Source organism: Equus quagga, chromosome 16, assembly GCF_021613505.1.
Source record: "Equus quagga isolate Etosha38 chromosome 16, UCLA_HA_Equagga_1.0, whole genome shotgun sequence".
In the NCBI taxonomy this organism is placed as follows: domain Eukaryota; kingdom Metazoa; phylum Chordata; class Mammalia; order Perissodactyla; family Equidae; genus Equus; species Equus quagga.
In genome coordinates, this window is record NC_060282.1 from 67,466,746 (window position 1) to 67,480,326 (window position 13,581).

Below are 13,581 nucleotides of genomic sequence, written 5' to 3' on the forward strand. Positions count from 1 at the left end.
TTCCCCAAGGTGAAAAAGACACATGAATTAGTTTAAGAGTGTTCAGACAGTGCCTAATGCGATGAATGAACAAAGCTCTGGGCCAAGACATTCACTCATCCATTCATTCATTCACGCAACAAACATCATGCATTGTTTTGGATGGAGGGGATGCAATTATTATGGAGACAGTTATAGTAACGGTACTCAAGAAGCTCACATTTTAGAGCCAGAAGACAAGAGCAAAGCAAATAATTTAAAAAGATAATTTCAATAGTGGTAAGTGCCGTGAAGAAAATAAGAAGGAATGATGTGAAAACCAGGGAGAGGCGGGTAGGTTCCCTTAGATTGGGCAAAGAGGAAAAGCTTCTCTGAGACAGTGACCTTGGACGGGTCCAGTCAAGACAAAATGTGAGGGTACAGCATTTCTTATGAAATTGCAGAACACCTTGAATAAAAAATATCTTCAAAACTTCCAAACAAATTTGGTCACAGAGACATGAGAACTGGAATGGAATTAAATTTCTTCTCAGCAACATTAAATGCTAGATGATAAACAAAGCAATGGCTTCAAAGTTCTCAGAAAAACAATTTTTTAACCTATAATTCTACATCCACTCAAACCATCATCTAAATGTGAGAGAAGAATAAAGACACGTGAATACATTTACAGGTTCAGAAAGTTTTTCTTCCCATGTACCCTTCCCTAGGAAGTTATCCAGGGATTTTTCTCCGGCAAAATGAAGAGTTAACCCATAAATAAACACACAAACAAAAACTAGTGGATACACTTGAGGTCTCTGAAAAGAAGTTCTGGGATAAAAATTATGCCAAGAGAGCACAAAGTCCAGCTGAAGAAAAGGATGGAGAGTTCCACGAAAAACAATGAGTCAATAAAACAGGAAGTTTGAGAACGTAAGAATATATGGTCATGATAAAGGCCTGCAGTAGGGGAAAGAACAGGCCTTTAGAACTAAAGGACAAACAGCACAAGAACGTTGTGGCCCAAATATGATATAATTTTAAGCAAATTCCCATCCCCCCTCTACTTAATGGGTGACTATTCCTTCTTTCACCCCTTTAGTCTCTGGACTTAAAAGTACCATACATAAAGGAGAGCTTTGGTGAGATGCTAGAATGATGACAGGGGAATTTGGTAAAAGTCTGCAAAATGGACAGTAAGACCCAGGCCCCTTCCCACCACCACCCCACCCCCCAGCTCTAGAAAGCCAGCAGCTAGGCTTACAACCCTCAACCCACCCCACACAGCCCCAGCCGAGAAACAGGAGAATTCTTCTCCTGAGGAACAGAAGCACCTCAGAGATAAGACCTCAATTCTGACACTGAGAGTCCCAGTGAAAATGTCAGCTGTCCCCTCCCTTCAATCACCCTATAGTGAGACCCACAAAAGGACGAGCCCCACCCGCAAACATGGAGCACCTACTCAGCTTTTCAAATGCACATCCCTCAATACTAAGAGAAAGCTGAAAATCACCAGAAGTATGAGGGAAGCTTCCAACACAATCAAGACAGCAAAATAAAAGCAGTCACTCAGAAGACACAGAGACAATTTAGGAAGGAAAGGAAACTCTAAATAATGTTGGAGAAATAAGAGAAGATATCCTATCCATGAAGCAAGAAGGCTAGAAGTAAGGAACAATCAAAAATCAAGAGAGACCTTTGGAAATTAAAAATACGATAGCCGAGCCAGCCCTACTGGCCTGGTGGTCAAGTTTGGTACACTCTGATTTGGTGGCCCAGGTTCAGATTGTGGGTGTGAACCTACACCACTCATCAGTGGCCATGCTGTGGCAGCAATCCACATAAAAAATAGAAGGAGACTGGCAACAGATGTTAGCTCAGGGCGAATCTTCCTCAGCAAAAATAAAACACAATAGACAAAATAAAGAATTAACAGAAGACTGGGAAAATAAAGTTAAAGAAATCTTTCAAAAAAGTAGGACCAAAACTATGAGATATAAAATAGGTAATAAAGAATACGAAAAGTAGAGAGTCAAGGAAGGAGAAAAAAATGGTGGGGAGAAAATAACAAAATGTAAATAAAAAATAAAAACAAAACTGAAGAACACAATCTCCAGACATTAAAAGCTCACCAAGTGCTCAGAAAAAAAAAAAAAAGACCCACCCCAAAATATACCATGGTGAAATCTGGGGACACCAGAAATATGTGGAAGCTCCCAGGAAGGAAAAATAGGTCACATACAAAGGATTGGGAAAAAGAAAGGCCAGACTTCCCACAACAGCACTAGAAATTAGATGACAATAGAGCAAAAACTTTAAAAGGCTGAGTGAAAATGATTCATCCAAAATTCTTCACCTGGTCAATTTGGCAATCAAATGCAACGGTTTAAAAAAAAAAAAGGCTATTTCATGAAAAGTCCCCCCAAAAAAGTTACAGGCTTCCTGTAGCTACCAGAGGATGTGCTCTAACTGAATGAGGGAGTAAACCAAAAAAGAGGTGTCCACAGAGTCCAGAAAACAAAGAATTAATATGGAGAGAGGCTAATGGGATCCCCAGGATGACAGCTGGACAGCGGGCCTGGACAGCATCATGCCCAGATTAGAGCAGGGACTAGGGCTCCCATATAGATGACTCAAAGGGGTGGAAATGGAACCATGCCCTCATCAGACAGGTGACAAATTGTGCTGAGATATTTTGAGCCCATAGAGCATGTGGGAAGCTAGACGCAGAGTCAAAGAAAACAAAACAAATGAAAATAAGGCAATTGCTAATTCCAGGAAAATCAATGTTGCACAAAAGAGAAAATCTAATCACAATACTCTACATGTGTCTCAGCGGCTAACAATACTGTCATAATCATAACACGAAAATGTCAAAAAAGGATTTGACCACAACTTGTGAAAGCAAAGCTGAACTCCTCATTTACCAAGAGGTCATAAATAATGTCTCACTTTGAGTAATTATAAATTATGCCTTAAAAAAGGAAGTTGGGGGTTGCCCTGGTGGTGTAATGGTTAAGTAGGTGCACTCCGCTTCAGCAGCCCGGGGTTTGCCGGGTCGGATCCCAGTGCAGACCCATACACCACTTATCAAGCCATGCTGTGGTGGCGTCCCACATATAAAATAGAGGAAGACAGGCACAGAGGTCTGCTCAGGGCCGATCTTCCTCAGCAAAAAGGGGAAGATTGGTGGTGGATGTTAGCTCAGAGCTAATCTTCCTCAGAAACAAAAGTATACTATATATAAGTTGGGGCCAGCCCAGTGGTGTAGTGGCTAAGTTTGCTCACTCCACTTCAGGGGCCTGGGGTTTGTGGGTTCAGATCCTGGGTGTAGACCTACACAACTCTCATCAAGGCATGCTGTGGATACGTCCCACGTCAAAATAGAGGAAGACCAGAACAGATGTTAGCTCAGCGACAATCTTCCTCACACACACAAAAATATGTGTGTGTGTGTGTGTGTGTGTGTGTGTGTATAGAAGTATGTACCAGAAGACACAGCTAAAAAGAATTTAAAACTTATTGCCCCTGGGAAATAGAGTTATTCAGGAGACTGCTGAGTTTTTGTTACTAACTTCTTAATTATATTTATATTTTCCAAGTGTCATAAAAATAGTGTGATAGAAATAGAAATTATTTGTATTAGTTATGACTAATAACAACAGCTAACTTTCAGTTGAGCACTCACTGTGCGCCAGGCATCAAGCAGAGAGCTTCACACGGTGTCACTCATGGAATCTCGCCTGCCGCCTTCTAAGGTGATTACTATTGCTGTAGACGAAAGGTTTGGGTCGCTGCAAACTTCACATGCTGAACACTAAGCCCCAGTGTGATGCGTCAGCAGGTGGAGCCTTTGGAAGGTGGTTAGGTCATGAGGGTGGAGCTCTCATGAATGGGATTAGTGCCCGTGTAAAGGAGACCCCAGAGGGATGCCTCATCCCTTCCACTACGTGAGGACACAGCAAAAAGACAGCCATGCATGAACCAGAAAGTAGGTCTTCACAAGACACCGAATCTGCTGCTGCGTGGATCTTGGACTTCCCAGCCTCCAGAACCGTGAGAAATAAATTTCTGTTGCTTCTGAGCCACCCAGTCTATGGTATCTTTGTTACAGCAGCCCAAATGGACTAAACCCTGTTATCATCACCCTATTTTACAGATGAGGATACTGAGGCTGAGAGTGAAGAAACTGGTCAAGCAGAGGCGAAATTCAAACTCAGATTCGACTCAGGAACCTGAACTCTTATTCCATACTGTCCTTCAGTTTTTAAAGATTTTATTTCCTGTGCCATTCAAATCGGCACTGTCAGGGGGCCACAAACCTGGGACGCTCATCGCACACACACACAACACCTGGTGGAAAGAGAACTCTCCAGACAAATGGTCATATTCTGGCATCGAAATACACTCCGATTGGCAGTTTCTTTTTTTTTTCCAATCTCTAATATTCTAGCTTGGCAAAATGAAATTAAAGCTTTTATTATTCACATTTCAAGTGGAACATTTTATAACATAAAACTCCACTGAGAACCAAAAAGAAACAGCGTTTGTTGACACCAAGCACCAAAAACTAGGCAGGAAAATTCTGTCCAATGAGCAGATCCTAATAAACCCGCATGTACTCAAGAACTAGAAGTCAAAATTTTCATAACTCTCAAAGAAGCGTTTTCCACCTTCTCTTGGCGAGGCTGCAGGAAATCGACACTCAGATCCACTGCTGGTGAGTGTACAAATTGGTACAACAGCTGAGGAGGCATTTGACAATATTTATTACAATCCCACTTCCGGGAATATTCTAGAAATACACAGCACGAAAGAGAAGTGATATATGCGTGAGGCTATTTATTGCAGCACTGTTTTCAATAATTAAAGATTGGAAACAACCCAACTGCCCATCAAATGGAGACTGGTTAAATTATGAAATAGAATTAAATGTAATGTTACAAAGTGGTTAAAAAGAGAGCTAAGGGCACGGACTCTGTAAATTGCTTGGGGTTAAGTCCAGGTTAAGCACAGCCACCCTGGGTCACAAAATCCGACTGTCAAATTTTCAGGGATTTTGCCAACTGCTTGATTAGCATAGCCATTATCAAAAATTATATTATATAGGCTTACCGTTAAATAAATATTAAAAACAAGGATAAACACTCAAAACATATCTCCTAATGATTTTACCACACCTTACAACTCTCTATGCTCTTGACTAGGCTATTTAAGTCTATCATATCTGTATGACGGAAATATTATATAATGGTTTGTGACAGGCATCTCCTCCCAACTCGGTGTTCAGTGTCTTCACGTTAGTAGCCTGAAATCAACCATGGTGAGAATATCTACACCTCAGAAATTAGCAAATGCTACAGATTTGGCCCTTTTTCCTTAGAGAGCCATTGGGTACATATTTATCAGTATACCACTAGTTACGTGTGATCTGCGCCTCGGTTTTGCATCTGTAACATCAGGAAAATGACAGCACCTCCCTGTTGTATTGCTGTGAGGACTAACGAGTTAACACATATAAAGCGTCTAGAAGAACGCTTGGCATGCAGTAGTGTCAATATAAGGGCTAGGTGTGTTGAGTCGTAGTATTACCGGTACAAAAGGACCTCCAAGCTATATTGTTACACTAACAAAAAAGAAAAGCTCAGAAAAGTACATATAGAATGCTATCTTTTGGATATAAAACAGGGAAAATAGAAAATACATGTTTATAGCATCTTGTATAAAGAAGCCTTCAAGGGTACACAAGAAATGAATTCACGTAGTTACCTGGGTTGTCTTTAGCTGGAGCTGCGGGGCGGAGGATTTGGGTCAGAGCAAGATGTTTCACTATACATGGTATTTTCATGGAATTTTATCTTTTTAAACTACGTGAATGTATCACCTATTCAAACTCTTACATTAAAAAAAAAGAAGAAGAACTGTTTTCATTAACCCAACAAGCATTTCCTTCTCATCTATGGTAATTAAAAATGCCCCGGAAGACACTCTGTGAGGACACAGACGAAGCAGACATATGGCCTCTGCCTTCCAAGAGGAGGTCTCCTACTTGAAGAGATGAAGCCCACACAGGGAGACCCGCCTGGAGGGGAGACACAAGTCTGCCCCCGAGATAGAAACACCACAGGGCCTTGCACTAACATCATGACCAGGATGACACGAGGTGGTTGTGCCGAGGGACTTACCCTGTTGTGTAAGGGATGTTGATGCCCCCTAGATTAATACTTTCACATCCGACAATAAACAGGGTGGAAAAACACAGCAAAGACACACCGCTGCAGATCATTGCGAGTTTTGCAGATTCTCTTGCACCAAGTTTCAATTTTTTTATAATGTAGCCTCCCAGGACAATACCAACGCCGGCACTGGGGACAATAATGACACCTGGAGAGAAGAGGGGAAGCACAGGATTAATTTGAAGTAATATATATTACTTGTTTGTTTTTTCTAATTACTCTATTTCTACTTACTTACTAGTACTCAGGTCAAGAATTAAAAAATACCGTAATCGATAAATCTTCAATGTGCGTGATTTTATGGTATAATTCATTTTCAACACATACAACCAACAAAGGACTCCTATCCAAAATGTAAAAAACTTTACAAAGTAATAAAATAAATATAAGCAACCCATTAGAAAAGTGAGAAAAACATGAGTGGGCCCTTCACTAAGAGGAAATCCAGCTGGCCAATAAACATCCAAAAGGTGTTCAACCTCATTACTAAGGGGAAATACAAACTAAAACCACAGTGAAATACTGCTCCACGTCAATCATGTCGGTAAAAATGTAAAAGTCTGACAGTGACACACTGTCAAAGCAACGGGCACTCTCTACACAGCTGGTGGGATGGAAATCGTGACACGTACTTTGAAAAGCAGTTTGGCATTATCTGGCAGAGTTGAAGATATACACCCCCCGTGATAGGCAATTCCATTCCTGGATCTACACTCTGAAGAAACTCTTGCACATTGGTACCAAAAGAAGTGTACAAGATATTTCAAGCATCAGAAAAGCCAAAAACTGGAAATAAACCAAATTTCCATTAATAGATACATTACATGTAATAAATTCATATAACGGAATGCCACTATACAGCAATAAAAATTATGAAGCATAATTACATACAACTACATAACACAATGTTGAATGAAAGAAGCAAAACACAACAGAACACATGACGTGATTGCATTTGTATAAAGTTCGAGAACAGGTAAAACGAAACAATGTTGTTTAGGAATGCATATACAGACCGTACAATGATGACAAAAAACCCAGGAAGTAATTGCCATAAAAGCCAAGACAGTAGGAGGGATAGTGGGGTCAGGAAAAGATCAGGGGGCTCCTGGAGTCCTGCAAACACTCCATTCCACAACCTGGGTAATAGTTACACAAGTGTTCACCTTATGATTATTCATTATCTCTAAATTTTGTTTAACGCACTTCTGGGTGTGTTGTATTTCACAGTAAAAAAAAAATTTTTTAATAGTCTTAGTGCCCGCCCAAAGAAGTTTATAATCTAAAAGAGACACAAACAAAACAAATTAGAGTAGAATAAAATAATTATCTGAAGAGCAGGGAGAATACAGGAAAGGAAGCATCTGAGTCTTCCCTGGGAGAAATCAGGGAGGACTTCACGAAAGTGGCAGAATTTGAGCTGACACTCAACAGATGAGACAGATCTTTGGGAATTAAAAGATGAGACAGAATCTGTCCAACGCACAGCACAGAGAGAATATCCTACGCAAAGGAAATAAGTGCAAAGAGGCATGAGATAACAGAATTGAGGATTCAGAGCAGTCCAAACTACTGGGAGCATACAGTGAGGTGGAAGATGGCGTGGATGGAGTCAAAATTAGAGTCAGAGAAGCGGTCAGGAGGGTAACTGCAAAGGTCCAGGAGCCAAAGCAGGGCTCTGCACTGACAGCACCATAATTTAGCCAAGAAGGATGGTGAGAGAACATGATGCCCAGATGGGTGTAGGGATCCAGAACATGAGGAGGAAAGGAGTGGAGGGAGCAGCTCACAAACTCCGTGGTAAGACACGTTGAGTGAACGGCCTGTGAGACAATCAAGTAGAAATGCCTCCCACAGTTGCACCTGTGGGTCACAAGCTCAGGAAGAGCGGGGCTGGGCGTTTATAGCCTGTAGCAGAATTGGTGGCCTAGAGAGGATAGTCCAACAATACTGAACACTGAAAGTAAGGAGAATAAAGGGCCAAAAGCAGAGTCCTGGAGAGCACGAGTGTTCATGGCTGTCACCAAAAGATGAGCCCACAGAGGCAAGTGAAAACGAGCAGTCACAGAGGCCAGAGGAAATCTGGGAGAGAGAAATGTCTTCAGTGGGAAAAACTTGGGCTTTGGACTCAGAAAGACCAGAGATCAAATCCTCACTCCATCGTTTAGAGCCATATGATCACACACGAGCGTCCTCAACTCTCTACATCAGATTTCTTTCCTTTATCATAGAGATGTCTACATTTCATATTAGAATGAACATTACAGACCTTACGTGCAAGTAGACAGAGTGCATTGGATACTGTACACAATATAAGTTGTAGTTATTATCATTATGATCGTGCCATAGCAACGAAGGAAAGGCAGTTTCAAGAGAAAACGGACAACACTGTCAAGTGCCTCAGAGAAGTCAGTAAGATGAAGACCAAAATGAGACCACGACGTCACTGGAGATCCTGGCAAGAGCAAGGCTAAGGGCGTCTGGAGGCAGAAGTCAGACTGCAATGGGTTATGAGGATTTAGAGGTTGGAATTCAGACTCTCTCTAGAACTTTGGCTGTAAAAGGAAAAAGGGGTATGGGTCTAGAGTGAGAGGAGAGCCATGGTAAAGCTGGGGCTTATGGGGTTTTGTTTGCTTGCTAAGATGTGGAGAAGACGTAAGCATACTTATATACTGACAAAAAGAGACTAACAAGGAATGGGAGCTTGGACGTGGAGGGGAAAGGTGGCCTCATGCTAATGCAAGCTCTTTGAGAAGTCAGGAGAATATGGAATTAATAGCACAGATGATGAGATTAGGCCTGGAGAGGGAGAGCGCGTGCGCCCCCTTCACGTGGCCTGCGAAGAGGACGGCAGGGGGAGTGGAGGATAGGTAGCTTTTCTGTTTTGTTATTTTCCTGTGACTTTTGAAACAAAATGTAATACGTGTTGTAACAGAACATTTTAAAAGCATGGAAAAGTATGAAGAAACAAAATTTCACTGCTTATATTCTGGCATATTTCACTCTAGTCCTTTTTCTATGCCTTTTTCCTTCGAGAATTAATAACATGCTGTAGATTCATTTTTTTTCTAGTTTTGGTTTTTGTTTTCCGTATAATTGAAAACAAAACCAATTCTTAGAGGAAAGGACGTTGAGAACTTTAAATACAGCCAAGGGTTGAAATAACCACTGTAGGAAAGTGAAGTGAGCACTAAATAAGAATCTGCCATTGGCTTTGCCATTGGAGAGGACCGTGGGTCCAGACGATAGCAGATTCCAGAAGCAGCTGGGTACACGCACACACTTGGGTGGTTTGCTCCAGGAGGTTCAACAACCCACATAAAGGAGCAGAGAAGGGACGTCAGATTAATCTAAAGTCTGAGCTTTGCCTGGAAACCAGTGTTCATTTTGTAATCCTCACCACAGTTTTGATTTTATAAAGTCAGGAGTGGCCCTTTTACAGATGAGGAAATTGCTGGCTCAGAGAACCGACCAGCCTGATAGCGCCCATGAGGGAGAGAGAGAGCTTGCATGAAAATTCAGATCTCTGATTCCCAGCTCAGCGCCCTGTCCACATCACCACAGCTGCCTCTTACGAGCTGCCGGGTCCTGGAATCTTTTAGGTAAATTGAATAGAGCTCTGGGCTTAGATGAGCTGGTTAATGAAATATCCTCCTCATTAAGGAAAAGCACACGTGCTATCAACATGATTGAATAGGCAAAGCTTTACCTAAAGAATGAAAACGGCTCATTAATAAAATTCCTATTTCAGTGAACAATTTATGGAGTGACAGGTAGGATGCTAGACCCCAGGAGAACAACAAAACAAATCCCCATGCTCATAATTGTCACAATATAAAAGTGATATAATTTATTTGACAATGCATCCTAATTAATATTACACTCTTAAAAACAGGAAATTTGTCATCAGTAAATATGAGGTTACATCTAAGGGAGTGAAGACCCATCAAAATTTTCTCCTGAATTTCTCAAAAAATTAAAAATAGAAATACCATATGACCCAGCCACCCCACTACTGGGTATCTACCAAAAAAACTTGAAATGAGCAAATCAAACAGACCCACGCACCCCTGTGTTCATTGCAGCACTATTCACAATAGCCAAGACATGGAAGCAACCCAAGTGCCCATCAACTGATGAATGGATAAAGAAGATACGGTATATATATATACAATGGACTACTACTCAGCCATAAAAAGGATAAAATCGTCCCATTCACAACAACTTGGATGGACCTTGAGGATATTATGTTAAGCAAAATAAGCAAGATAGAGAAAGACAATCTCTGTATGACCCTACTCATATGTGGAAGATAAACAAACACGTGGACAAACAGAACAGATTAGTGGTTACCAGGGGAAAGGTGGGGGTGGGGGGTGGGCACAATGGGTGAACTGGTGTACCTATAATATGACTGACAAATAGTAATGTACACCTGAAATTTCACAAGGTTGTAAGCTATCATAACCTCAATAAAAAATAAAATAGAAAAAAAAGATTTACTCCTGATGCCCCTCTCCCCCCCACCCACCCTCCCTGTGATCTAAATCTCCCCGCGCTATCAAACCAGACAGGTTCTGACTCTTCATTGACGCTAATCTGTCCACTGCTCAGATCTCCAGCTCGAGTATCAGACCCGGAGGCTTCCTTGGTGGGATCTGAGGCGTCTGGGATTAGCAGGGTAGATCTGGTGCTGGGGGGCCGCGGGGTGGGGTCGCACAGTAGAGGCTTCTCACCGCCCCTTGTCAAAGCCCCTGGCTGCAGGAGTGTAGGGTTAGCTTGTGGAGAGCATGGAGGGGCTGCGAGTCAGTTTCTCCACCCATCACCACACGCCATGTAGGCGTCCCAGACCTCCCCACTCCCTTTGTGCGGATAGGGAAATAATGATGTAAGATGGGCTCCCCGGACAGAAGCTGCCCGCCTGCTGTTACCTCTGCCTGAGCTCAAATTCGCTCCTCTGACTGGTGCTCTCCTTCCCTTCTCTCTGTCCCCAGATGCCAGATGGCCAGTTCCCCTCCTTCTGCCTCCCACCTCTGCACCTCATCCAGCCCCTTTCCCAGCCCCAGAGGGATGGTTCTGCCACCCCGAGTTTCTGCTCCTCGAGCCCTGTAGTGGCCAAGACGTGGGGAGAGCGGGAGACAGGAGGGTGGGCAAAGGCAGCAGCTGATGCCCGAGGACACAGCTGGTACGTGTATGAGGGGGAAGGGGGGGAGGACAGAGTGTGGAAAGAGGCAAATAACTGGACCAAGCTCAGGGACCCACCTAAGGTACGGGTGGTAGAGGCCACTGCAACTACAGATGTCTAAGAGACAAATCCAGCCAAGGGTATGGACTGTGCAGACTGATTCCCTGACTTCGAATCTCAGCCCTGCCACCTGCAAGCTGCATGTCCTCTGTTAAGTTTTCGAACATTCCCAGGTCTCGGATTTTCTCATACGTAAAATGTGGACAAGAATAGTACCTTCCTCATAGGGATGTTGGGATTAAATGAGTTAAGAAATATGAAGTGCTTAAAACAGTATCTGATCCATAGTATACACTCAATAAGCGTCAGCAATCATCATCATAATCAGTATGAACATCAGTGTCTGCCTACTATTAATGGGTTTAACCTTTACACAAATAAATACATTGGAAATTATAATTAGGCAAATTTCTATATGCTATTTAATCTATAGGATTGAATTTGAGCTACTAGTAATGGTCCAATATAAACCTCTATGTGTTCTTTACTACATAAACTTTTGTTTGATATTTAGCTACTATGTGCTCTTAAACACATAGACCTCTGTTAACTATTTAGCTACTGTGACTATATGTCTGAATCCAAACAATTCATTGCCGCATTGATTATGTGCTGACAAAGCAGAGGATCCTGCTTTATTCACAAAAGGTCTGTGAATATCCTACCGCTTTCCAGTTGGCTACCTATTTATTTATCCAAGCAAACTGACATGTTAATATTCCTACTTCCTTTCTTTCTCTAGGTTGGGCACTATTACCCAATAGCATTCGATTTTGAAGTTTTTACTCTGGGTCACCATATTCCTTGCCCTCATAAAGTGTAGCTGCATGGACTCAAAAGGTCTTCATGAAAAATGTTATTCAGTTAATTACCAAATATTAAAGCTTCTGGCAGAATTTTTCCTCTTTCCCACAATTTGTGTCAATATGTAGACCTTGCAAACAGACACAAAAATCTACCTAAGCTTAATGCGTGGCTTGAAGCACAGGAAAACCTTGAACTGAGGGAAAGGAGGACAAAATTAGGTGACCCTCACACCATCAAAAATGTTTTAGGTTCAGGAAATTTCAGCTATGCTGCTGCTATTGCTATTGTTAAGAATAACAACAATTTGCTCCCATAGTGCCCAGCGCCAACCCGTCGCAAGGACGGCCACTTTCTACTGGGTTTACTTCTCCATCTTTCCTGCCAAACCCTAAGGTTCCAGAACACAGTAGGGACTCCATCTTTATTATCTTCACACCTTTCTAGCACTTAGCAGGACCTCATAAATATATGGATGGATGGACTAATTTCGTTATTTACAATTTATTACATAAAATCTTCAAATGACTTGTTCGTTTCAGTTTTCCCTTACTCCTTGGACTAGGCTCTATCTTATTTTACAAATAGGAAATCAAGATTCCATTTGGAGCTAAAACAACTTGCTAAAAACAATTTAAAACTGACAGGCACTAAATATCTAGATTGATGCCTGAAAAATCTGTCTGTTATCAAAATTTTGAATTGAACACTATTAGTAAAGCTTACCTGCCGAGCCACTAAAGGTGACAAAGCATATAATGTCTGTAATTCTCTGACACCTCTTCTCTATCGTGAAATCACAATGCTGCAGAATGTCCCCCCATGGCTAATTACGTTCTTATGGACAGATTCTGAGAACCTTAGATGTCCTCAGGCTCTTTTCTCTAAATCCACTGACCCTTTCTGGGTAGCCCACATCCAAAGTTTCCTTTGGCTAAGTTGACAACAAATGGCTTGCAAATGTAAGGCTATGAATCAAAAAGAAATATCATTGTATGCCATGATGACTTCCAGGTTCTGCTGCTGCCTTTGGGGATGACAGCTAGGAAAGGGGGGTGAGGAGGGGTGGGCAGGAGAAGCACCGAGAAAAGAGAAGTACAATTCATTCTCATTTATTCTCCCTCTCTCTCTCCCTCTTTTTGTACACACACACACACACACACACACTGAGGTTGACTATATGCCAGAGACTGTGGTAACCACTCTACATCTGGTATCTCATCTAATTCTCAAAACTGTATGAACTTCGAGTTGCTCTGACATTAGAACATGTTGCACAGTCAGCACTATCCTAGCCTCATATCATAGTCTAATGAGAAGCACTTTTCTTTCATA

The 13,581-nt window shown here is 41.9% G+C and overlaps 1 protein-coding gene across 2 annotated transcripts in view; it reads right to left on the reverse strand.

The window, feature by feature from the left end:
- The window catches only part of SLCO5A1 (solute carrier organic anion transporter family member 5A1), a 130,241-nt gene that overhangs the window by 25,256 nt on the left and 91,404 nt on the right, over positions 1–13,581 (reverse strand). For both annotated transcript variants that reach the window (XM_046642240.1, XM_046642239.1), the window contains one exon: positions 6,147–6,345. In XM_046642240.1, coding sequence (XP_046498196.1) covers positions 6,147–6,345 — 199 coding nt within the window. The remainder of the gene's footprint in view (positions 1–6,146; positions 6,346–13,581) is intronic.